We start from the raw sequence: 26725 nt of genomic DNA on the forward strand, positions 1-26725 counted from the left end.
TTGCTCCGGGAATGAGGCAGGCGAGGCTTATGATGGATGGGCCCGCCCTTCCTCGGACCAGGGAGCTGCTTAGACTGACCAGGAGGGAGTGTAGAGCACTAACAGGGGCCTACACAGGACATTGCAAGCTTAGGAGGCATCTCTGCTTGCTAGGCATTGGAGACGACCCGGAGTGTAGGTGGTGCATGGAAGGGGAGGAGACCCCGTATCATCTGCTCACCGAGTGCCCTGCCTTGACATGGGCAAGATTGGGAGTCTTCGGAACGGCCCTGATCGATCCGGACTCAGTGCACGGTATTGGGCTAAAGGAGTTGCTGACCTTCTACAGGAGGGGCGGCATTCTGGACGCCCTCTAGAGCGGCCTGGGGGCACAACGGGCCCATCTGGTGGCCTAAGTGCTTGGACGCCCTCGAGGGCGCCCCCCTTTAATACCAATACCAATACCAATGCCCCTCAACATCTTCGATCCGTCAAAGACAAGATCTCATTTCACGAGTTTACAGCATTTCATACATATGCGGCAAAGAATAAATTGGAGAGACCGGACGAAAAAAAGAAGCCTGTAGAAGTTTCCTTGAAAAATTAATTGTCTAGTCATTAGAAATTATATCTGTTAAACAATAAAGCTTATTATCAAACGGTATTTGTGACATATAAGGTAAACTCACAAATTGTATGGTATTACCTGTCCCGCCAATGTGAGGTTCAACGAAATAACGTATATATATATTAACATAATATAAATATAATACGGGCGTAAGTGATACTAAAAGAACATTATTAATTCTTATTGAAATTATTAAACAAGTTCCTATATATAAAGGTTGCATAATTTCTTCTCGATTAACCGATGCAAATGCCTCTCCTTTTTGTTTTCGGTTAGCTTGCAGTATACCTGAGCCGAGTCAAGGTCAATGATAATTTATGTACAATTCCACTATTTTACGCGGAGAGTATATGAATAATGGAGATTCCTCGATCCCGAGCCAAAAAACTCGAAAATAACTTTTTCCTGGTGTGTATTTTGGGACCACAATGACGTCCAACGGCAAGTTGCGTGTGCCGCGGGTGAAATACGTGCCAGGGGGCGCCAGGATCGATAAAGTTTGGCTTTTGTTCTCTCCAAGCACGAAATTATATTTTTGTATAGTCGGGTTTATTCTGTAAGGTTAATCTAGAACATTATAATTTTAAAAAACCACAAGCATATAACAATTATTATTATGAGCTTAACAATATTATCAGGATCCGATATATTTTTCTATTAGCGTGATTGCTTCCATGGCACTGTCTTGTAACAGTTTGTCGAAACAGGCTTCACTTTAAATGTTGCATTGCTATGTATAATTCCTTAATAAGAGTTCTATAGGATTAAGATAATGTACGTAGGAAGAAGTCATATCTCACAGAACGATGTGTGTAAATGTAATATTTTTTATCGGATATCCACTTAATTTTATTTTATTATACCTAAGCCTCCAAAATAGACACATGGGCGTAATTCCATTTTTTATTGCTCGTTCAGTTAAGAGAAACAGCTTATAGTAGTTTAGCGGTTGTAAGATTGCTATATTTAATCTTCTTTTTGTTTTACCTAATATGGTTCTGTGCAAATAAACTGAAGTTTTGACATTTCCAATATGAGGTAATAGAAATGATTCGAGAGGTTCGGTAAACATTGAGACAGGAGATTTTTGGGATTGAATCAAAGTTTAGAGGCACATGGGAGCAAAAAAGCAGAAGCAAAAATGTTTTCCAAGTCGCCTTGACTCTACCATTTGAAAGACTTGGTTGCTCATGGTATTCTTCCGGAGTTAAACAAAGGAACAATCTTATGTCACCACTGGGATTAATGGAAGGTATTTAGCAATTTGTAAATAATTGTGCCTCTCGTGTGATTCTCGCGATGTTTAACGAAGCGGCCTCTAAACGCCAAGAAATTTCACCACCAGCGAATAAAAACTTCGAAGCAAAAGTCGGACATCCTTCATAGACGTTGCCGTATCCTTCAAATCGATACGCGAACATGCAAAACGTGAGAAAAGATACTCGGTCATTAATTATCGCCCCTGGATATTCGTCTACTTTCTATTTTCAAAGAGTCTGCGACGATGCCAAGTAACCGTTTTTTTCCTTGCTCTCGTATATCGAGAGTTACTCGAAGACGTCTGAAAACGTAAACCCACGCAAATAGTTTCGCGCGGCGCTAGATAACATCTGGTCACGCGTTTTCGCCAATTAAACGGAGCTTTGGTAGATACCGTCCGCTTCCTGGTAGGCCGGGCCCCGTATCCATCCACGCCGGCGATATAAAACTCATTAAATCCAAACGAGGTTGGGTTTAATTGCCGAACGCATTATTAATAATTCGGTATATTACAAGATGATGGGGAAACGAAGGTACTAAATTAATGGCCAGCTTCGGATCGGCGTTGCCGCGTTTAATCTCCATCGGAAATTCCCAGGTATCTTTTCCGGGATCTTGCTATGCCCTTCGGGCTGAACCACGTAATTAATGGCCAGCTTCGGATCGGCGTTGCCGCGTTTTATCTCCATCGGAAATTCCCAGGTATCTTTTCCGGGATCTTGCTATGCCCTTCGGGCTGAACCACGGCATGATTTTGAACATATTATTAGTGTTATTTCGGTTTTTGTAGGGTTTTTAATTATTAAACAGACTTTGTGATCATTTACTAATAGTTTACTATTCGATTAATGCTTTGTAAATAAAAAAGTAAAAATGAAACAAGAAGTTTAAGTATGTTATTGCAAATTAAAATATGCCTACAAATATTAATTCTCAACATCCATTATCTAAACTTATTAGTTGAGGGTTCCCTACTGGCTTGTACTAGCTTGGCTTCAAACGATACTACAATCGGAGAGAAACATCCCGAAACAATGACAGATAAACAATGCTTATGTTTATAGGATACTTCAAATGATCTAATGGGCTTTATTCATTTCCAATTCTAATACCTACAAAGTAATGACGAACTCTGTTAAATAGTCTCGAATAATCGTTGACAGTTGACAATTAAAATGGCCGACACTACGTGAACACTAATACAGCGTGTTCCGCGTTTTGTTTGAGGAATAAACTGACGAATACCAGTTGCCAACCGCGTCTTTTGTCGATCATGAAACTTTGCGCTAGGCTTTAAATAGCAACTACGTATTAGTTCCCGGCCAGTGTTTATCAAAACTAGAGATGTAACTGGACAGCCAACATCCGAAACACATTACAATTTATTCAAGAAGAACCAGTATTGAGAGTTTCAGTTTGGCAGTGCTCACTTTGAGAGACCATTTTGACTTCGATAACTTATTGGTGAGTTTGCGATGAGGGGAAAGTCAGCAAATCGTTTACATGTATTGGCAACATCGCATGCGGCTTGCGCTTTGCAGAACTGCGTTATCGTTATGGCCGTGACCTGGCAACGTATATTTTTTTGGTTTTCATTTTAAAAGTAGAAAAAAGAAAATCATAAATGAGGAATTAGTTTATTTTGGCTCTAAAAATGCCGCCAAGAAATAAATAAATCTGGCACTGCTGTAACGAATGGAGGCAATCCAAGATAGCTGATTTCGCTTGTTGTTTGCAGATCTTGTATGTACTTAAATAAATCTATTGGGTTAGTTTGGTTCATTGTCAAGTTTTTTTTTCAGCAGTTTCTACGGGGGCGGTGTCTTTTTCTATATATGATGTCGATTTCTGGACATTCTACTTATAACTTTTATTTCTTTCGATTATAAAGCGATTTCTCGCCATCAGAGTTACTATTCTTCAATTTTAGGCAAAGGCCAAACAGCTAAATGTGCCATAATCTTGAAAATTTTATTTTTTAAAAAAGGCAAATTTTTACTTCCTAGTGTTCTGTCGGTCATCAATGATATAAATGGGAAAAATAGCAATATTATAAGTTAAAAGTTTGCCTTCTGTTTGATTTTGGTGCTTATTCAACACTAAATTAAAAAGTTAACCAAAAACTTCAATGATAATAGTACCAATCTGCCTAGTGGCATGATATTATCAATACCGATTATGAGGAGGCTGTCGAGAGGACATTGAGGTTGGTTACTTAAACGGCTAACTTCATCGAGAATTTGCGTGGATAATCTTTCACTTTTCCTCTCAACTTTAAACCTTGTTTACAATCTCGCGCAACGTTGATCATCCATATCGCAGCTAGCCGTCGATTGTTGATGGAGATCCTCTTAACCAAGCAATGAATACACTATTATTCAATACCAAGTAATATTTTCAAATGTGCACGCCAAATTCTGTACTGTTTTCTCCGTAAAAAAAATATCTCGTTAATTTAACGCTTAAAACGGTCACGCTTCAACATCGGTATTACCTCCATCAATATATTAAATAAATTATTATTAGAAAGTGGTATATGTGCGATTTCAAATTACACGCCGCGTGGCTCGTTAAAATCGCCAGGCAGTGTCCGAATCGCAACTAGCAGATATTGTTTAAGAGTGTCCATTCTATAACTACTCCTTTTCTTTCACGTAGCACAAAAGAAAACCCACAATTAATGATAACATCGCAATTTGCCAAATATTTCGACCTTGTTTGGGCAATTGCTGGCTTTCTAATACAAGCTTGCCGAAAATCCTTATTAAACGCTGGCGAACAGACCTCTGCATTTTTTCCGTATTTTTAATTTGAAACTAATCGTCGTAAGGTCAACCAAACGAGAGCCGACATTATCTCGACGGTGGTAGAGCTGTAATTACGTCTCGACAAATCTGTACAATTATCTAAAATCGTAAATTACCCAACAATGGTCCGCGGGTTGCCTTGAACACGGCAAACAACCTGCACCTAACCCGACTAAAATATTGATTTTAGATAGCGCCGCTTTTTTTTATCAACAAAAGCTCCCTCCGTCGTCGCGCCGAGCGATAAGAAAAGACCCTACTGAACATGTCCAAGGTCTAAATTCTTTTCGCCCCAAATCGCGATAACATTCGCCGCATTGGTACCTAATCTGCCTGTCGCAAAAACCTGCTGTGACATAACGCGAATGAAAATTGAGGAATAACCATACCCGCCACCGACGCTACTGGGAACTTTAATTACATCCCAGAACGGAGCCACATAAAATATTCCACCTCAGCGGTAGAAAATTATGAACCGGACCACCTCAACATCTTTAATTCGGGAAAATATCGATTTTCACATAAACAACCAACCTTGTATAACCCGTTCAGGGTAAGAGCTCGTACTGCGGAAACGCACAGTCCAAAATACCGGTTGAAAATCGCCCCCAGATTCGGCACCGCGCCGATCAAGACGTAACCAAGGAATTTGTTTATTTCTATTGACAGTTCACCACTCTTTCAACCGAGCGAACGCACCAGGCGACGCGCATCTCACAACATTTCAGAGCACACTGCTGACTGGAGTGGTTGACTGAAAGTTTGAATTGTAACGAGTCGCGCAAGCCGCCAGGGGGGGACACACCTCGGTGCCGAGAGTTCCTCTGAGCAGATTCCTGGTCGACCCGCGTCTAAAGAGGTTTCGCTAATTGGACGTCAGATGCCGCAAGGCTCGGCGTAGAGAATGAGATTGTAGACACTGGAGGGAGCATATTTGCCATTTTACAATTCAATAAAACCTGTTATGTTGATATTGCTCAGCAACAGTTCTAATATATCAAATATGAAACTTTAAAGGAAAAAGTACCTTTTCAAAATCGAAAGACAACACAAAAAACAATAAATAACAATTATGTAACAATGTCATTATTTAAACCTACCTAGAAACCCTTCAGGAGAACTGTAGTAATATTCTTGCAACTTCCCAACAGACTGTAGAGCTGACCCTCTGTAATATTTAATTAATTTCATAGGGGATCGCTAGTTTGATTGCGCAATGTAAGAATGTCCTTTGAGCTACAGTCTCTGTAGTAAACCCGATTAAAATTTCACGTTTTGGAATTAATAACGGTACGGTTTCTACAACGCACCGAATGTGAGCAGCCATCAGAAAGTAAATTCGCGAATAGGACCCGCTGTCAGCAAAACAACTTCTAAACTACCATCTGAAACCACTCTTGCGCTATCGGTGGTTGTAATTATTGATACTACATTTCCATAAACGTTTTGTTTAGTTTTGACTCTGGTTATAGGAGACTTGGACTAGGGCCAAGCTAACCTTCCCATTAACATCTCATTTCTACTACAAAATGTGGATGGAAATGGAATAAACTATCCAACTGATACTACTGATGGATTTAGTGTAGCAGCTTTTTTTAGGTCTTCATTCTTCAAAAGAAAAGTTCTCTCAAATAAAGAACACATTGCAAAAATACCTTTTCTTATTGTATTTTCTAGATACCATCTAGATCATCTGGTTCAGATTTATCATTAATACCAAACCCACAACTACAAAATGCCAATTAACAATTCAGGTATTTGTCTACTCTACAAACAGAAAGTCAATTTCTCATATCTTTTGTCCAATATCCCAAGATAATAAAGGCTTCACTAATAAAGAGATGTTTATAACCTCGTTTTATCATTTATTATTATGGCCAGCTAAATCTTAATTTTCTGGTTGACAGAGATCAATTTTCATGTAACTCTAAGACTGACACGAAATTAAACTCAAACTCAACTCAAATATTATATTCCTCCCAAATCATTCGTCAGCCATCCAAATATCCGACGTGCAGTCTCCACCGGGATATCTCATTTCGTGCGGTAAGAGTGGACCATCTTCGGTTTCGGAAAAGTCCACCAGGAACTTTTCGTCGAGCTTCATCCCACCGTTCTCGACGTCCACGTCGATTTTCACAATTTTCCCACCTTCCTTGATTGTCTCAGGATAAAACTGACGATCCCATGGGGAGAACAAGCTCGAGCTGACGTAAAGTCTACAAAATGTAGGCGAAAGTGCGAAATGGTTGTCGACGGTTTCGGATTTTCGTACCTTTTGCCATCCAAAGAGAGCTGCAACATCTGAGGTCCTCCGAAGAATCGTTTTCCTTTTAAGTATACCGGCTCCACGGGAGTTGTTTTTTCCGGATCATCCAATACCTGGATAGCAGAGTCTTTAACCAGCTTTCCGCCGAGAAATATCTGTCCCGTAAGCTTTGGGCGAGACCTATCGCTTATATCGTACTGCCTGACGTCTCCCTGCAGCCAGTTGCTGAAGTAGAGGTACTTGTCGTCCAGCGAGATCAAAATGTCAGTGATCATACCTGAGAAAAACATATTCTTCTATTTATTCAACAGAGTGGTCAGGAAGAGTACAAGTAGTTCCTTGGTCTCTTCGAAGCCGCCAAGCATATTTTCCAATAGCTCTATAATGCCTATATACATGGCAGTAGGACAAAAAAACGCAAACCATTAGTTATTAGTCTTAAGGTAATTCTATTGTGGTCTAGTATTAGTTTGATAATTTGTTTTATGAGACAGGTCATACCGGACACTACTTAGATAATTGCAAGACGTTACCGTTCACCGTGTTGCCAAGCATCCACTCGGACACTTTCTTTCTTGGTATATCGATCACTTTCTCGGTTCCCCAGGTACCGTCGTCCTTCAAATAAAACCTGTAATCTCCAAATTAGCCATTACTGACATTTGAGTCGGTCCATTTAAACTCGCCTGATGATGGTGGAGCTAACGGCGCATCCGACGTAACCCTGTTTCTCCTTAGGGTCGTGCAAAAATCTTATCTCCAGTGGAGCCACCCCGTCGCCATCAAGGTCGATGGTCTGGATCAGTTGCCTCTTAGACCACGAGTAAAAGTTGATCGATTTCCCAAACGCTAAGTTCTCCACCGAATCTCCAGGGTGGACTCCAGTTTTGAAGATCCTGGGTGCACCCCATTCAGAAGAAACCATGACGTCGTAGTACGGCTGGTACCAGAAGTCGTAGTTGAATTTGGCAGAGTCGCCCTTAACCCAGGTGCCTGTAATTTTGTTTTAGTCGCCGATCTGATGGATAGGATGGGCAAACAAAGTACCTTTGACTGTGAAAGTTTTGCCATCGACGAGGACGTAGTCGCTTTTTGGGTTCCCGTCTACATCACCCATTACGGAGATCATTATGTCGCCCGTAGCCAAGCAATGGGCAGTATGGGGAGTCGAGCAATTCAATTTTTGCATTTCCTCGCTTTCTATGACCTAATGATAGGAAAAACATTTTTGAACGTTTGTTGTCTTGGGTTGTTGAATACGTTGCTTTGGAGTACGACCAGGAGTGTGGGACAAAAGGAAATTAAACTTGTTAAGTAGTTTCAGGACGCTTTTCAAAACTGAGCTTAAAATAAGTGGACTTCAAAGTTTCTTATATGTACATCAGAATTTATTTTTATGTACAAAGTTTCTGTTTTTGTTGGTAGAATACTATTGTTCAGTTAATAATTAATACTGAAAATTAATTACCAACGCAAGTTTAAAACGTATTCGTTTATCAAATGTTATTCTGTTCGCAATAGAACACTCCCCCTGAAGTAAAAAATAAAGACAATGCTTTGGAGTTTCAGTTACTATAAAATTTTAAGTTAGAGCACTGGCAATAGTATATTATGCAACAATTGCAGTAAACGGTATTTGACCCACGAGTTCATTTGATACGAACATAGCGAGTGTTTTACAAACGAGTGACTTAAAAAGTTTACCGAATGTGTTGCATACTATACTTTTTCTAGATCCGTTATTTTTTGGTACATTTTCGCAAAACAACACGAATACATTCACTGACATGACTGGCGGAATTGACAAACGTCAAAATTCAAAGCGCGGGAAATATCTCGGAAAACATCCGATCGCTCTCAAACCCGTGCGGTAAAATCACGGAAATGTCCGAAGTGGCTCGGATTCGTGAGAAACAAAACTGACGGATCGGTGCGTAATTAGGTATTTTACAGACGGGAGTAGAAAAATCATTAAGTTAATTAAAAAAAGGAAAACCAGAAGACCCAGATTTTCTACATCGATTATCGCAATATACATTAACTCCTCTTATAGGTAAAATGCAAGATGTATAATTTATTTATTTATTATTTATTCATTGGATTTATTATTTCTGAAATTGATTCAAAAATTTTATTGGGAGCACATAGAATTGCCACTAGTCTAGTAAATTAACCGAGACCCCGAAGGCAATCAGTTTTCTCAAAAGAATTGATGTATTTATTGAATATATGATTTCTGATAGATGAGAAAAAATACATTTACATAAAATCGATTAAAAAAATTACTGGTTGCAGTTGCCCAGGTTCTATAGTTGTTAAAATGGGAACATCACCCTCTATCATCTCGATAGATGCTAGAATATTCTTTGGTTTTCAAAATTAGGATAATGAAGCAATTGAAGAAGCCAATGAATGCGGATTTTAATTATCTATCTTATCGGGCCCACCGACTTTTTAGGGTTTATCCTCTTGGTATGGTCTGTTCATAGATATAAGAAAGTGACCAATTGCTTTTGAATGGGATTATCCAAGGGTGGTCATTAACATACAATGCAACAAGAATATTACCTAAAGTTTCGGAATTTAAATTCAGGTAAAATTGTGGTCCGTAATAGAAAATAATTTTATACCTACTTTTGTTTACTATTCTTTGGTTCGGTATACTAATCATTCTTATTTCGAGTGTAATACAGCGTGTGTTGAATCGTGTGCGAATTATGCAAAATATGTGTGAGTCAGGGGATGCTCCCGCCCAAATGTAGAAAACACTATTCTATTGAGACTAAGGAAGTTATAAACAATGTTTATTTGACTCTCATTGAACGTGGTGCCAGCAAGCAAGCGCATCTTTAGAACAAACGGCCACATTGACGAAAATTCCAACATCAACTGTATGGAAAATTGTGAATAATCCTATTTCAGCGAGGAAAAAAAGAAGCGATGCTGACAATTTCTCGAGTGTAGATGAAAGTGATCAAGATATAGCACGGCATAAAATTTACCAGTTATACGACGAACAAAGCGTGCCTACATTAGATATCTTAATTAGGAGGCTTCAAAAAGATGAAACATGTGTTAAATGTGGCAGAACTACCTTATGGAAGTGCATTAAAGATATGGGTTTTAGATTTTAAAAAAAATTGACAAAAGGCAAGTTTTAATGGAATCTTTTAGAATTCGGAAAATGGAAACTGGAATATCTACAAAAAATAGGATTTACAGAGAACAACAAAGGCCAATTATTTACTTAAATGAAACCTGGTTCGACACCTATGATACCCCGGAAAAGGGTTGGGTTGACTCAACTGATAAGTGTAAAACAAACGCGCCATCAAAAAGAGGTAAAAGAATAACTATTTTGCATGCTGGCTCTAAAGATGGTTCAATTCCAAATGGACTTTTTCTGTCTGCGAAAAATATTAAAGATTCTTCTCTGGATTACCATAAAGACACCACCGCTGACTAATTTTAAAGTTGGTTTAAAAACAAACTAGTTCCTAACATTCTTCCTAATAGCGTAATTGTAATGGACAATGCAAGTAAGTTATCACAGTAGACAGTTGACTAAAACCCCTTCCTTATGCGACACAAAAGCAACAATCCAAAAATACATGTATAATAACGACATTTATTTTCACGAAGATTATACCAAAAAGCAATTAATTGAGGTTCTACAAATCTTGAACCTACAAAAGGAATACGTCTGTGATAATTATGCAAAAAATCTACTGCATACAGTTTTAAGGCTTCCACCTTACCACTGTATATTTAATCCCATTGAACATGTTTGGCACCAACTGAAATCTGCCATTCGTCGTAAAAATGTTTTTCCCCGTGTTAACTTCAATGTCCTCAAACATATAGAAACCGAAGTTTTTAACATCCCTCCACAAAGTTGGGCAAATTCTGTTAAACATATAGAAAAAACTGAACAATCGTTTATCCATATTGCAAATAATATAGAATAAATAACAATTAGAAGAGGCGATGATAGCGATAGTGTTACTGATATATTATGTGAATAATTTTAAGTAATTTAAGTAGGTAATAAAAATAATTTATAATTTTATTTTAGATTTAAACATAAATACATAAATAAATAAATAAATATTATTTAGTATCTTTCCTAAAACAACCCCAAATAATTAAATTCTAAGCAAAGTACGGACCTGTTCGGCCATATTTCATTCTTACAGCTTGCCCGAGTCTTTCCTTAGTTCGTATCAGTTAGTTAGTCACTTTCTTATATCTATGAACAGACTTTATTTCTGTCAGCCGTACGATCAATTTGAAAAGAGTACATATTGGCACTAGACCTTGAAAATTGTGGGTCTCCTCGGATCCTTCCCGACATCCACGACGTAGATCCTATCCGACATGAGAGCGGGCAAAATCAGCTTGTCCCTCTTGCAACAGTTCTTTTTTCCGTGGCAACTGGAACATATGTTCCATCCGCTGTGGTGCAATTCGTCGTTCTTTCGACCGGTTCGCAGCAGGTTGATGATCTGAAACTCGGCATGATCCACCAAAATACGCGAAAGTTGTTTCCTACCTGACAGTAAGTGGGCGACGCCGGATCGACATCTACCGTTGCCAAAGCGTCACTTTTTGTACCTCTCTGGTCGGGTTGGACGCAGCAGACGTACAGAATTTCCTCCCTGGGACCGTTGAGGAACGCGTCCAGTGGCGTGGCATAGCCTGGTCCTATATAGTTCGTTTAAATTAGAAGTTTGAGTTAATTTCGTACAATTTTATGGCAATTCTCTTTGAAAATGATCAATTTACACTTTGTTAGTTCAATAACCTCCTGATGTTTCGTTTTTTGTGCACTTGTTGACCTAATGAGTAGCTTCTACAATCGATTATAAGAATTAAAAAAAAGGTTAAATAGTACTTCTAACCAATTTCCTCGACATGAAAATATACTATTATTGTTCATTGAGACTACACTTCTTTCTTAAATATTATGAAAAAGTGATATAAAAACGATTTAATTCCATCAAGCAAATTAAAAAACTAGATCTTTATCAATACAGGTAGATGACCGATATCTATAGCGCTTTATGACGTCTATTGCGGCTAATAAATCAACGAATATTTCCGAAACGGATATTACTTGGAGCCACTGCAAATAACACTTACCTTTATCCATTACTTTCGAGTCAACGCTGGTTAGGTTAAGTTCAATAGCAAGGTCGCACTTAAACTGTACTCGTCAGGATGCGGTACGACTGCAGCCGTATAAATAGACGTATTTGAACCCCGTTGATTATTGTTTATCTCGGACCGAGCGGTATTCGGTTGATATGTTATATTACTCGGCGATCTTTTCAAATCGACGAGATTTCTGGGCGAGATGAAAGCAACTCGAAACGCTTGGACTACAGGGTGGCCCAAGTGGCAGTTTATCAAAGCGCAACATTGAACCTTTCTATGTAGCTTGCTCCTCATTGTAATTCTTCAGACAAGTGATTTATTCTTGTTAATTCTTATAAGATTACCATATACTGTACCAAAAGTTTAACACATTCAATTTCGTCCATTTCATTGATAGTGTTATCAAGATTTTTTGTTCTCATTCGCTGACATGCTTCAAATTTGCCATTACAATTTGGTACTTCGTAATCACTTCACGCTTTAACGAAAATGACAGATGTATGGTAAAAATAAAACAAGCACTATGAGACCGGTATTTATAGAGGATATTCTGAAAATAAATATGGAACGATGTGTGTTGCTCACTTTTTATTCCGTAACTGCAAAATTAAATTTTGTTAGCTATTAATGTCATATTGTTATTATATTTTATATGTTGTCGGTGGATTTGTACATTTTTGCTACTTTTGCATACACAATTATTTAGTTGTCTTAAAATAAGTGTCGGAAACTATTTACAAACATTTTTTTATTTGACAATTGCTTCAGATACTACGGCGGACGTTGCTCTTAAACCTGAAAAAACTTGTTCGGGTTTAGCTACCTAATATCCAGTAAGATGCTTCTAGAGTTTCTAAAAAAAACATGAATTAATAGCGTTTTTATTGAAAACGGCGTAAAAGTTTGATATAAGAATAATAAAACAAAAGCAGCATTTTGAATATTCAAATTTGCCAATTTGTTAATTGCTATTAATTTGAACAACATCTCTTGCTACCAAAACGTTTCAGCATCTCTCTGTTTTAAGTAATATTCAAAATTGCTCAGAAGCCTCTAATAATAAATCAGAAGACACAAAATAGTAAATAACGTTGTTTAAAGTGACATAACATGGTAAATAAAAAATGAGTTAACCATGACATAGATATATCGGTGCCGCACAGCGGACTAAAAAATTAAAAAAAGATTTAGAACGTATTTTAAAAACACAAATCAACCTACTTGGTTTTCACGCATTCCCATTACAGGTAAGCAGTGCATAATAAATCCTTTAAGTGCATATTTAGTTATTAATTTATTCACGTATTAAAGAAATTAGAATAGAGTAGTGGAGAAAAACAAAATTATCTGAAGATCAGCTTGTTGCATATTATACTTTTTCTATTACGAATCGTCTTTAAGTAAACTTTGCAATAATTCAATGAGTGACTTGACTGCTATAAAATAATCATAGAGAAAAACTAGCGATCGTGGCATAATTTATTGCTTGTGTAGTTGACTTTTATTGCGCGCGAAAATTAATGGGAAAAGTAAGCTCTGTGTGGAAAATTTACTTAAATACTAACTCAAGCAAAAAATAAATCTACCAAAACACATTGTACGTCGCGGTACCAAAGTTCAGGGAAGGAGTACCAGTCACGCTGACTACGGTCGAGAACAAGCCTTCAACCCCCTGCTCACGCCGTTCCCCAGCTGGGAGTTAAATGATGACTCCGACTGCGCGAACCTTCAAAGCGTACAAACCATGGAAATCGGCACCCAGGGTGTCATGTGGGTGCTGGATGGTACCAGGATAAACAACTACAACCGCTGCCCCACCAAACTGATACAACTCGATCTCAACAATGGAGAAATAATAAGCCGCGTTAAGGTCTTCCCAAACGAGGTTTTCCCTAGGGTAGGTGGTTTTCTTAATGACTTGGTGGTGGATGAAACGGGTGGAGGCTTTGCATACATCGCGGATACATCGAAAGTCGATCCGGGATTGATAGTCTACTCCAAAGAAAAGAACGAGGCATGGAAGCTTAGAGATTCTTCCATGTTTTCCGGGAAGACAAACCCGCAGCTGTTCATGAAGGGCTCGGTGGTGGATTCGTCATACCCGATAGATGGGATAGCCCTATCTCCGCCGCGTGGCGACAGGATCTTTTACTACTGCAGCGTTGGCTCTGATGCACTCTATTTCACACCGACCAGCGCGTTGAAAAATCAGCAACTCGCAAACACCGGAGAATGGAGGAAAAATATCACAGAAGTCGGCAGAAAACTTGGACAAAGCGACGGTATTACGATCGATAGCGACGGATACTTGTTCTACACTTTGCCAGTATTCTTCGGGGCGGGCAGATGGAACACGAGCACCCCTTTGTGGACCTCCGAATTGTTCGATTGCGACGAACAGCAGATGGTGTGGACAGACGGATTCGCGTCCGACCAGCGCGGTGATATTTACTTCCTAGGAAAGATTGTTCAACGACGGAAGGGTGTTGTTTAGAGTGTTTAGATACCGCACGGGTACCAAAAGTTATCTGTACAGTGAATAAATCGTTGTGTCCAAGGTTAATAATACAAAATAGTATTAACGAGAAGTTCCGCATAATAAAATAATTTAGTGGATAAGTTTTACAGAAAAAAGCGGAATGGAATTTGCTTGGCCTTATAAATAATAAGGCGCTTGAACTACAATTACTTCTACAGTTTTATTTTTCTTGAATATATTTTTCATCAAGTAGAGGTGCACAGCGCGATGATGGGCATTTCTATGTAGCTTGCTCTTCAGACTTGTTGCTTTCGAAAATCGATGAAATCGAATTTTTCGAAAGTATCCGCGCACATATAAAAATTTTATATCTCGGTAACGGTAGGCCCTATGGGATCGCCGTTGGTACAGAAATGATCACCGTCGAAAAAAAAAATGTTTTTTTTTTTCTGTTTTCCATTCTTCGTTCTCGTCTTTTGATTTTTACTGAATAGCTTTCGAACCGTTGAAGCTACAAAATTGAAATTTACCTCCTATGGCGGAGGTCTTTTATCACCTGTAACAATTGTGAAAAAAAACTTTATCGTTTATGGTGAGCGTTTTCGGTAATCGCTTAACCTTGGGAAATATTTAAAACATTACCACTTATTTCTCCGCGTTAGGATGATAATGCGGATTTATTTTATATCGCGACTACATTCCCGTATATTAACCATAGACGTCCCAACATTTCTCAATAAAAGTCAGTGCCACTAAAAGCTATGGCTGCTCGGCAATTATGGGTGGGCTGGGTGTAATATCACCGCAGACGCAAAATAATCAAAGCTTAGTGTAGTCTTTACTACTTGTTACTTTCGAAAATCGATGAAATCTAATTTTTCGAAAGTATCTACGCTCGTATAAAAATTTTATATCTCGGTAACGGTAGGTCCTAAGGGACAACCATTGGCACAGAAATGATCACCGTCGAAAAATAAAATTTTTTGTCTGTCCGTTGTCCGTTCTCTGTTCTCGTTTGTTTTTTTCTGAATAACTTTGGAACCTTTGGGGCTACAAAATTAAAATTTGCCTCCTCTTGAATCCTCCACAAGCTTATAAGAAATGACCCTGATCCAAAGCCGGTATCCATATTTTTTTCGCGATTTTCGACTGTTTTTTGGTTAGTACTATGAAGCACGATAACTGCCTGAAATGTTGGCACATATATGCCTTTGGCTTTGCCCCGTGCCAGGACCTATGGAAAATAAGGGGTGGCTAGGGGGTAAGTATTCTAAAAAAATTAAAAATCGCGTGTGCAAGTGTCTATAAAAAACCTTATTTTTCAACAACCATTTAAGACACCAAAAAAATTCTTGAAAAATTTTCATGTTTGACAATTTTTCAATAATATACAGAGTACGCCACAAATAAAAAAAAAAGAAAAATGCCCCCCCCCCCCTCGTCCCTATTATTGAAAATTGATTATAACTGAAAGACTATGATTCAGATCTCACTTCCTTTTATATTGCGATATAGCCGCATAGACAGCAAAAACTTTTGCATTTAAGGTTTTTACCTATTATATAGGGTGTTCGCGATATTCCGTGCTAAATGAGAAATGTGTTAATTGTCCTAAATTTGCAGATATCAACTTCAAATTTAGCAGAGAAGTAAAAGTCCGTGTGCGCATGTAAACAGTAGAAATTGAGCGCAATCAAATTTTACCAAGTATTTTTTAAAAATATTTGAATTTTTTTTTTGGTAATTTTAGCTTCTAGAAAAATATGTTTTCCTCCATAATCCTTCATCCGATTGGCAAAATACTTGAATCGGCAGACGCAGAAGATCCAGTGGAATAACATTTATTTCGGACATTTTTTCGATTATATACAGGGTTTTCAAGTTATAGGCAAAAATCTAAAAGATATAGAAAATTGTTCTTTTACAGAGTAAATTATTAGTCGCAAATCAAAAATCGTAAAAAATATGGTTAATTGATTCAAACGGTGTTATAGGGCGCATGAAGAGCTCCAATTTTTGTATTTGCGGTTTTCATCTATCACATACGCTGCTCGGGATATTTGAAAAAATCCATATTGAAATCGCAAAGCGTGTTGCGAGAGAGTTTCAGATTTCGTCAATTATACGGGGAGCGAGCTATTATTTGTGCAAATTTTAATATTTGCCGATGTTTGCTGTAACTTGGAAGTTCGACGAGATGTGAACGACATTTTATACAGGGTGCATGCACAATTAAATTACATCGATTTTGCGAAAGTTCCATAGTGGTCCGCAGGAGCACGATAAAAAAACAGTGCGTCCCTTTACCACACGAAACCGCGAAGGTCTTTCCTTTTATAATAAAAAGCTGCTACGCGCTACGAACTTGCCCCGCCCAGTGACGATTTTTCGAAAGCAATCTTGTTATTTATATACTATATACCTTAAAAATTTCACGGTTTCTTCGTCGTCCGATAATGAAAGATCCCACATTTTTTGTTCTCCTTCGATTAGATGCTTGAAATTCCCAGTTGAAACTTAGTATTGATTACACATTTAGTTACTTCATATTTTAATAAAAATTACAGAAGTATGGTAAAAAAACGGAATCACTTTTTATTATGTCCATTCAAAGTTGAAGAAGTTTCTGGTTCGCCAGAACTCTCAATACAGACTTTTTTCAATAATGCATGTGCTTCTTTTTTAACTACGTCCTCAGACATTTCTAATAATAACTTATTGATTTGCAACATGCGTGAGGAAATTATAGACCATTACCAGCGCCCCAAAGGAGCAAAGTCAGCAAGACAGAGTTTTCACTCAGCGCTCAAGAGAAATCCAGAAGGGGTGTACTAAGGAAAGAAGTAAATAATGCAACAATTTTGATAAACGGCACATTAGATACGAGTTCTACGACCGTTAGTTTTTGGGTAGATTTCACAAAAGCATCACAAAAAATGAGTGATGTAAACGGAATTTGCGTCACGAGTTTATTTCTCACTAGCGGAACAGGTGTTTAATAAATGAGTGACTTAAAAAGTTTACCAAACCTGTTGCATACTATACTTTTTCTAAGACCGTTAGTTTTCGCATTGATTTACATTCGATTGCTCCCAAACTCGTGTGGTAATATCCCGGAAATGTCCGAAGAGGCTCGGATCCGTGGGACAAGAAACTCAAGTGGTAAAGTGACGCTTTCGGCACTCTAGTTCGATGTATAATGAGGTATGTTACAGAAGGGAATAGAAAAAAAATATTTCAAGCTAAACCAAAAATTGTTATTATTATAAAGATCAGACAGTATGATAATATAAATTGTCTACTTTACTAATTTACTAACTCAAGCAAAAGCAATATCAATTTTCCGATAAAGTAACGCATAAATATGCGATACGTTGTTCGCTCACCTTAAACGTTTAAAAATGGCCGTCAATTCACCATGAAAATCATCTACCTAATTACCTGCGCCGCGCTGGTCAGCGGCGCTGAAAAATTCAAAGTCGTACGCCAATGGACTCACCTCAACTACACCTGGAGGTCCCAGGCAGAATACAAGGACGCCCTCAAAACAGGTCGCTACGTACCTCAAAACAATGCACCGGTAGGTATCAAGATTTACGGGAATACCTTGTACGTTTCGGTGCCAAAGTACCGGAAGGGGGTGCCTGTCACGCTGACTACCGTCGAGAACAATCATTTCAACCCTCTGCTCTCTCCGTTCCCCAGTTGGGAGCTGAACGATGATTCCGACTGCGCGAACTTGCAAAGCGTGCAAAGCATGGAAATCGACACCATGGGTATCATGTGGGTTCTAGATGGCGCCCGGATAAACAACTACAACAGATGTCCCACTAAATTGGTACTACTCGATCTAAACAACGGAGGAAAGGTGATCCGAGTTAACGTCTTCCCGAACGAGACTTCTCATCAAGTGGGCGGGTTTCTTAACGACTTGGTGGTGGACGAAACGAGCGGAGGGTTTGCATACATCACGGATGCTTCACCAGTTGATCCCGGACTGATAGTCTACTCCAAAGAAAAAGACGAGGCGTGGAAACTTAGAGATTCTTCCATGTTTTCCAACGAGGCGCAACTGGTCATAAAGGGCTCAGTATTAGATTCGTCATACACAATCAATGGCATAGCTCTATCTCCACCATGCGACGACAGGATGGTATACTATTGCACCATCGGATCTTATACGCTCTATTCCATACCGACAAGCGCGTTGAAAAACCGGCACCTGGCAAACACCGAAGAATGGAGGAAAAGTATTACCTTAGTCGGCAGAAAACTTGGCCAAAGCCAAGGTCTTACGATCGACAGCGATGGAAATTTGTTCTACACGATGTCGACCTTCTACGGGGTGGGCAAATGGAACACCAGCACCCCCTTGTGGACATCGGAATTATTTGATCGCGATGAGCAGCAGATGGTATGGACAGACGGATTCGCGTTCGACCAGCGCGGGTATATTTACCTCATTACGAATTACGTGTATAAATTTATACAACCCAAGGAAAGTTTGTTCAATGACGGGAGGGTATTGTTTAGAGTGTTTAAGTACCACTCACGCACTAAAAGTTACCTATACAGCAAATAAATCGTTTTTTCCTAAAGTTGATTTTGATATTGACATTGTAGGAATGTTTACAAAAAATAAATAAATTTCGTTCAAATATCATAAAACCCAGAGCAAAAATAGTAATAGTAATAAGAGTTTCATATATGTAAAATAATAAATTAACATGCTACTTTTTAATAGTTAATTAGACTATAAGTTATGGAATAACAGTAAATTGGTAAGCAACAGTAAAGAAAAAAGAAATATGAGCAGATACAGCGATATTACAGTTTGTTTAAAATTATAGTTCGAAAGTTGCAGAAACCATTTTGAAAAATGTCCACTTCACGCAGTTCACTATTTATTAAGTTACACATTCTGTCCTGTCCTAGATTAGTGTAAGCTCTAGCAAGTTCAAAAGTGATATTATTCCTTGTTAAATATGTAGGCACAATGAATCTTAAATAACTAATTAGAAAAAAATAATCTATTCTGCCCCAAACCAGTTTATACAAAAATATTGCTTCAGCAATTTTCCTTCTTTTTTCAAGTGTGCAAACACCAAACTCGCCAGTCAAAACGATATAGGGTACATCAAAATAATAAATATCATACTTCTTATAATACCTCAAAAATTTCTTCTGAATCTTTTCTAATACAAAATAGTACTGACTCCAGACAACCGAAGAATATTCGATAATACTCCTAACATATGCATTATACAATAGATTCAGCGTTTCCTTAATCTGAAAACCGGAAGAATTTCGAACCACAAAGCCTCACATTTTTTTGTTATGCTGTCTATATGTTTATAAAATTCTAATCGGAAATCAAAAATCAAGATCCTTCATTTCTGTTTTTTGTTCTATTATAATTTCTTTCATTCTATATTGATACTTGATAGGACTTGATCTTTTGCTAAATGTCATGGAACAACATTTGCTGATATTAAAACTCAACTTATTTGTTTCTGACAATTTGATTACTTCATTTAAGTCCTTTTGCAGCAATTCACAGTCTTGTCTACATCTAATTTTTCGAAATAATTTATAATCATCTGCAAAAAGAAGATTAAGTGAATTTGCTGCAGATTGTGGCATGCCATTGATCAAAATGTCAAAGAAGAGTGGTCCAAGGTTCGAACCCTGCGGTACCCCCGAGCAAAGGGCTCCGAAGAGGCACCCCTGTAAATCACATATCGTTTCCGGGAGCTTAAATATGAACTTGAGAGACTCAGAGTTCCCCCGAGAGACCAAACGCTGACAGCTTCCGCAGAAGAACATCATGGCACAAACGGTCAAATACTTTAGCGAAATCAGTGTATACTACATCACCCTGGATATTCGCGGCTAGAGCAGCGTTAACGTATTGAGTAAAACACGCTAAATTTGTCACAGTGGATCTTTTCGTCGTGAAGCCATGCTGCTCTTCCGCAAGTATCGGTCTGACATGAGCATACATTTTCTTATGAAAGCTCGTTTCAAATATTTTACTTGGCGCGCATATCAAAGCGATAGGGCGGAACTATTTTATATTATTATGCTTGGTACTCTTTGCTATTGGACAGATTTTGGAAATTTTCGAGATATCCGGATATGTTTGAGTTTTGTCTGACCAGAAGCTCCCTGCAGGCTTTAAAAATATAGGGCGTAATATACATGATTTTTTAGGCTTTAGCTTAGCAATAGCCTCCAGTATGTCATTTTTTGCAATTGCATTTATGGTTAGTGTCGTATTTGTGTACAGTAAGTCGTCCTTTGCAAGATTGTTTGTAGCCGGCTTTTCTGAATACACACTTTTAAAGGCTTGGGCTATCTTACTGTTGCCACTAATTTCTCTCTCTCCTCAGAGAACATGCAGACCGAAGCAACATCGGAGTCCCCTTTGTGTTGTGCACAAGTTTGCAGAAACTTCCTACATCAGAGTGTAGGTTATTTTCAGCACACATTTTTTTTTCTTAAATTAGTAAATATCTGTATATCAAAATCAATGTTGAATTTTTTAATATTATCGTGATAAAAGGCTGTACGTTTTAAATCCTCTATAATATTTTTGTTGAGCCACAGTGGATAGCGTTTTTTAGTATATTTGGCAAGTGGGACACTCTCTGATAAAATTCTTAGAAATATCTGGTAAAAATGAGCAATAGCTTCATTAATTTCTTTGTAACGCATTCAGCTCTTCCCACGTTGTAACTTTCAACAAGTTATACAGCTTTTCAAAATCTGCTTTTTGGTAATTAAATTCGGTAAGAAAACCTTCAGTTTCGCCATCAAATTGAGTAAAAACTGGTCCGCTACTTCTCCCAGGAGAGGAAAATCGCTACGACTGACAGTTAACTTATGACTACTCAGAACCAAATCCAATACTCTGTCTCTACCGTTTAATACCGTATTATAATTTCGCATGTCGTAGCAATTTATTAACTCTAGGTACTTTGTTTCAATATTGGTTAAATTTTCTAAATTACTTAAGTTGCACAGAAAGTTCTTTAGAATTTATTCTCCGATTTACTGCAACAACAACCCCTCCCCCAGTTTTTTTATTTGTGTACATAAGGTCCCTATCTCTCTTATAAACGGTACATTTATTGTCAAAACACTCAAAATCAAACACTGATGGGTTACGCCACGTTTCGGTTAGTACCATTATGTCAAAATCCTGTTGTGAAAGTGCAATTTTAATTTAGAAGACATCCCTTGAACATTTTGATAGTAACAGGTAAAAACAAAAGACTTACGTTTAGTGAATGTCATTGAAATTGCTTGTTGAGTCTATTTTAAACGCCTTCACACTTCTCTTTGTGTTTTCTTTTTCGAAAGAAACGCATTTCGTTCCCCACACGGAATTTTTTTCAAGGCAATCCGTGATTTTTTTATCCTGAGCCGAAATTATTGCATTTGTCTCCTCGACTTTGATATAGCAATTTTCTATAGAATGCTTCATGTCATTGTTAAGAACTTTAATAGTCCTGATTTCGCTGAGGATTTCCTTATTTGGAATGGCTGATGAGCCGTCCGATTTTTGTCCTCGGCAGCTACACAGGATACGCCCACCCATATATTGCTCATATTGAACTGGTCCAATGTAAACAGATACAGAAAAAAACAAAACAATCTCGGACACTTTTTCCGAACTTATTATCGGTTTTAACGGAGCAAATAAAACAGCGTGTACTCTGACCTTCACGGCTCTCTACTTTCGTGTCAAGTGTTGTAGGATATACTATATACTGATAAGAGACACCATTAGAAGTCAATTTTTCAAAAAAACTTCCACAGGCTTCTGTAATACTATTCGCAAATCTTCTGCGTCGGTTGTTGATAAATGAAATTCGCTAACGTTTCGATAACCATCCTGTTGGCTTCTTTAGAGCTGCACTAATTTTTCATTTAATGAGATACCTGAAATTTTCCATTCCAGGTCAGCATTTGGTAGTAATTATCCTTTTAATACTTTTAACACTTAACTGAAAATAACAAGCGCATGGTAAAAAATAAATAAAGAACGGAATACTAAATACTAAAGTTGGTAATTTTGTATTCCGTAATTGCAAAATAAAATTTTGCCTAACATCACGTAACAGAATGCTATTAAAATTTCTCCCACTTTGATATATGAGGTCCTACTTTTCTACGATTTCCGAAATGAACATTAATTAATTAAAAACTTAAATTCGTAGAACTTTTATCATCGTCTATTGTTGAAGTAGTTATCTTGGTTGAGATTTCAATGCACACATTTTTCAATAATGTGTCTTTTATTTTCAAACCTTGCTCCTCGGATATCTCTAATAATAAATCATTGATTCGTGACAAAATCGAAAAACAGTGGAACGATAATCAACCTTAGTGACACATGTTTTAAGTAATGTTAATAGGTAAACAAAAAATGAAATGTCCATGAAATTGATGCATCGCTGTGTCACTTTCAAGCTGGCTAAAAATTAAAAAACTTAAAACACTTAGAACATGCTTTAAAACACAAATCATTTTACTCTGCGTGTGGATGTTAAAAATATATAATTAAAAATAGTAATAATAATTATAAATTAAAAATATATAATGAATCAGTTAAGTGGGTATTTCATGATTTATGCACGGATCAAAACGATTTAAAAACCATATTGAAGAAATTAAGGAACCTATGGAAAATACATTTAATTTAAATGTAATAACTCTAAGGATAGAGAATTAAGTCATTCCTAAAGCAATTAAACCTATCTTCCCACTGCTATTACCACCGGCAGGTATTTAAGGTGCCTACGTAGCAGTTTGAGCTAGCTCTCTGAAGGAGTCAGTAGCATGTTTGGCGAAATCTAGAAGAGGTGTGCCTACAAACTCGCACCAAAGTAGCACCAATTTTACTAAGTGGCATTTTAGTCACGAATTTGATTTGGCACGACCGAAGCCACAACGTATAATAAACGAGTACATACTTTTCTCTTTCGACAACCATGGGCTCTTGAAACCTAAAAGCTATAATAATTATAAGCTTTCTTGACTTTACTTGTATTTAGTTAATTTAATTTAATATATATTGCTTACGTACTTGACCTGTATTGCGAACGAATGTTAATTGGGAACGTAACCCTTGTGCGGAAAATTTACTGAAAAAAATGGCACGATAACGGCACAATGGCAACATACGCTATCTACTTACTTACTAACTGAAGCAAAGTCATACCAATTTTCTGATAAGACAGCGCATAAATGTACGACACGCTCTTCGCCCACCGTCATTACACCATGAAAATCATCTACTTAATCACCTACGTAGCGCTGGCGAACGGCGTTGAAAAATTTGAAGTCTTCCGTCAATGGACTCTCCTCAACTACACGTGGAGGTCCCAGGCGGAATACAAAGACGCTCTCAAAACTCGTCGATATGTACCTCAAAATAACGCACCGGCAGGGATCAAGATCTACCGAAACATATTGTACGCCTCGGTGCCGAAGTTCAGGGAAGGCGTACCCGTTACTCTGACTACGGTTGAAAACAAGCCCTTCAATCCTCTGCTCACGCCTTTCCCCAGTTGGGAGCTGAACGATGACTCCGACTGCGGTAACTTGCAAAACGTGCAGAGCATGGAAATCGACACCAAGGGTACCATGTGGGTTTTGGATGGTGCCCGGATAAACAACTACACCAGGTGCCCCACTAAATTGGTACTACTCGATCTAAACAACGTAGGAAAAGTGATCCGAGTTAAGGTCTTTCCGAACGAGGTTTCTCTTAAAGTGGGGGGGTTTCTTAACGACCTGGTGGTGGACGAAACGAGCGGGGGCTTTGCGTACATCACGGATGCTTCACCAGTCGATCCCGGACTGATAGTCTACTCCAAAGAGAAGAATGAAGCTTGGAAGCTTAGAGATTCTTCCATGTTTTCCGGGAAAACGGATCCGCAGCTGTTCATAAAGGGCTCGGTGGTGGATTCGTCATACCCGATAGATGGGATAGCCCTATCTCCCCCGCGCGATGACAGGATCGTATACTACTGCAGCGTCGGCTCTGATGTGCTCTATTCCATACCGACTAGCGTGTTGAAAAACCAGCAACTCGCAAACACCGGAGAATGGAGGAAAAATATCACAGCGGTGGGCAGAAAACTTGGCCAAAGCGACGGTATTACGATCGACAGCGACGGAGACTTGTTTTACACGTTGCCAACATTCTACGGGGTCGGTAAATGGAACACCAGCACTCCGTTGTGGACGTCGGAATTGTTTGATCGTGACGAGCAGCAGATGGTATGGACAGACGGATTCGCGTTCGACCAGCGCGGTTATATTTACCTCATTACGAATTACATGTACAAGTTTATACAACCCAAGGAAACTTTGTTCCATGACGGGAGGGTATTGTTTAGAGTTTTCAGGTACCATACCGGTACAAAAAGTTACTTGTACGACAAATAAATAGTTGTGACCGAATGGTATTTTTGGTATTGAAACGTGTAGGTCCCCGGCAATTTTCTAACCGGCAATCAAACGATCGATACGCGCCGATAGCTGTAATTACGAGAGCAACGATTGTCGCTCCCCATGTCCTGAAAATTATATACATTTCCCCCTCATTTTTACACAACACCGGCTATATATGTGCCCAGCTCGATATCTCTCTCGAGGCACACCGTTGCATCACTAAAATGCGAACGAGTCTTGAACAAGATCCCCCGAAATGGAGAGACGCCTACGTGGTGCCGAAAACAATGCTCCAGGTGTGCGGTATTTGGCCGACGCGTCATACCTCCAACCTTACGACAATGTTTCGGATCCTGTTCTTCGCCGTCTCGCTAGTATTCGACATGACGATCCTCGTAGAACTCAAAATCCTCATCACCTCGAAGGATTACGAGGCCTTGTCCACTCACCTGTCCACGCTGGGATTGTACATCGGCTACACCATAGCTATAATGATATTTAAAGGGCAAGAGAGAAAATTTACCCAACTACTCGACACCTTGGAGGCTCCCATATTTGATGATTTTCCCTCGAACCTTGTAACGTTCAAAACCGAGTGTATTTCCCTTTCCAATGGCATTTCCACGTTCTACATATCGTGCGTCGCGGCCAGCATCACCCTCTACCTGAACAGACCCCTGTATACGGAGTTTTCCTTGCCCATAAGCTTCTCGTTCGATATCAGCGCTTTAGAGTTCTATATGTTGCTGGCTCTTCAAATCTTCTCTGTCTTTTATCTCGTGATGACAGGCATATGCTTCAATATGCTCAACATAAGCTTGATCAACGTTGCCTCGGCACAACTCGACATACTAGGCGAGACCGTCAGCAGTTTCTTGTTCAAAAGGCACCCAAACTTTGAGGAAATGGAGAAAGTGCATTTGATCAAGTGCGCCAAGAAACACGTCGCTGTTATTCGGTAAGAAGGAAAATGCCTCCTAAACTACACGTTACTTAAACTGATTATTTAACCTGTATAGATTTGTAGATCAAATTGAGGAAGTTTTTACGTACATTTGCATGACGAGGTGTTTGAGCAGCATCGTCTCCATATGCAACGGCGTTTTTCAACTAACGCACACTGTTAGTCTTCAGTATTATCAAGAAACGATCACACTATATCGCCTCAATTTCAGGGAAACCTGTACAGCGTCGCGTTCTTGTTCAACATCGCGTTCGTCTTCGACGTCCTCTTCGAGATCGGCATTTACTGTTGGTTCGCAGGCCTGTTGACGATAAAGGTGAGGTCGGGTCCTTGAAATTACGTATAGAAAATTTCGTTTTAGAGTTTGGCGGTGGCGGATGCTTGCTACAACTACAACTGGCTACTTTCCTCCGAAAACAACAAGAAATTGCTGCTCATCGTGCTCACAAGGAGCCAGAAGCCGCTGTTCACCACGGCCGGCAAGTTTGCCAGACTTAGCATGGCGTCGTTTTTGTCGGTACGTTTTCAAATATTGCTGATTGTGATTTGTACCGGTCGTTTTGAAGGTTTTGAAGACGGCTTACTCCTACTTTGCGCTGATGCAGAGTCTGTACGAGAGAAACGAATTCGAGGAGTGCCTGTAAATCATCTCTGGCTTGTCATATGTATTGCGTCTTAACGTTCTAATTCACTCTACGCGTTGGAATAGACATTA

The 26725-nt window shown here is 38.7% G+C and overlaps 5 protein-coding genes and 1 pseudogene across 6 annotated transcripts in view; 4 read left to right on the plus strand and 2 right to left on the minus strand.

The window, feature by feature from the left end:
* LOC132707585 (ADP-ribosylation factor-like protein 4C) overlaps positions 1 to 5396 on the minus strand; it is a 32606-nt gene extending 27210 nt beyond the window's left edge. The window contains exon 1 of the mRNA XM_060679491.1: positions 5209 to 5396. The gene's annotated coding sequence lies outside the window, so the exon portion shown is untranslated. The remainder of the gene's footprint in view (positions 1 to 5208) is intronic.
* LOC132707580 (odorant receptor Or2-like) lies at positions 3161 to 26711 on the plus strand. 2 transcript variants are annotated; one of them, XM_060679485.1, is made up of 6 exons: positions 3161 to 3331; positions 25836 to 26004; positions 26066 to 26168; positions 26222 to 26326; positions 26372 to 26527; positions 26577 to 26711. In XM_060679485.1, the coding sequence occupies exons 2-6, from the start codon at positions 25850 to 25852 to the stop codon at positions 26652 to 26654; spliced, it is 597 nt and encodes a 198-aa protein (XP_060535468.1). In that variant the 5' UTR covers positions 3161 to 3331; positions 25836 to 25849; the 3' UTR covers positions 26655 to 26711. The 2 variants fall into 2 exon arrangements, with proteins under 2 accessions (XP_060535468.1, XP_060535467.1); XM_060679484.1 differs by lacking the exon at positions 3161 to 3331 and having other exon boundaries at positions 25049 to 26004.
* LOC132707650 (methanethiol oxidase) lies at positions 6533 to 12610 on the minus strand. Its single transcript, XM_060679572.1, has 8 exons — positions 12086 to 12610; positions 11496 to 11647; positions 11260 to 11448; positions 7991 to 8150; positions 7630 to 7936; positions 7477 to 7574; positions 6950 to 7220; positions 6533 to 6893 (listed from the first exon to the last, which is right to left on the minus strand). The coding sequence occupies exons 1-8, from the start codon at positions 12093 to 12095 to the stop codon at positions 6659 to 6661; spliced, it is 1422 nt and encodes a 473-aa protein (XP_060535555.1). The 5' UTR covers positions 12096 to 12610; the 3' UTR covers positions 6533 to 6658.
* Positions 13690 to 15013, plus strand: LOC132707651 (protein yellow-like; annotated as a pseudogene).
* LOC132707583 (protein yellow-like) lies at positions 17367 to 22035 on the plus strand. The gene has a single exon (XM_060679489.1). It carries the CDS (start codon positions 17998 to 18000, stop codon positions 19159 to 19161), a length of 1164 nt encoding a protein of 387 aa, XP_060535472.1. The 5' UTR covers positions 17367 to 17997; the 3' UTR covers positions 19162 to 22035.
* LOC132707581 (protein yellow-like) lies at positions 23820 to 25080 on the plus strand. The gene has a single exon (XM_060679486.1). The coding sequence runs from the start codon at positions 23835 to 23837 to the stop codon at positions 25038 to 25040; it is 1206 nt and encodes a 401-aa protein (XP_060535469.1). The 5' UTR covers positions 23820 to 23834; the 3' UTR covers positions 25041 to 25080.
* Positions 26712 to 26725: the final 14 nt, after the last annotated feature.

This window comes from Cylas formicarius, unplaced genomic scaffold (genome assembly GCF_029955315.1).
Source record: "Cylas formicarius isolate icCylForm1 unplaced genomic scaffold, icCylForm1.1 PGA_scaffold_9__14_contigs__length_23061073, whole genome shotgun sequence".
Classification (NCBI taxonomy): domain Eukaryota; kingdom Metazoa; phylum Arthropoda; class Insecta; order Coleoptera; family Brentidae; genus Cylas; species Cylas formicarius.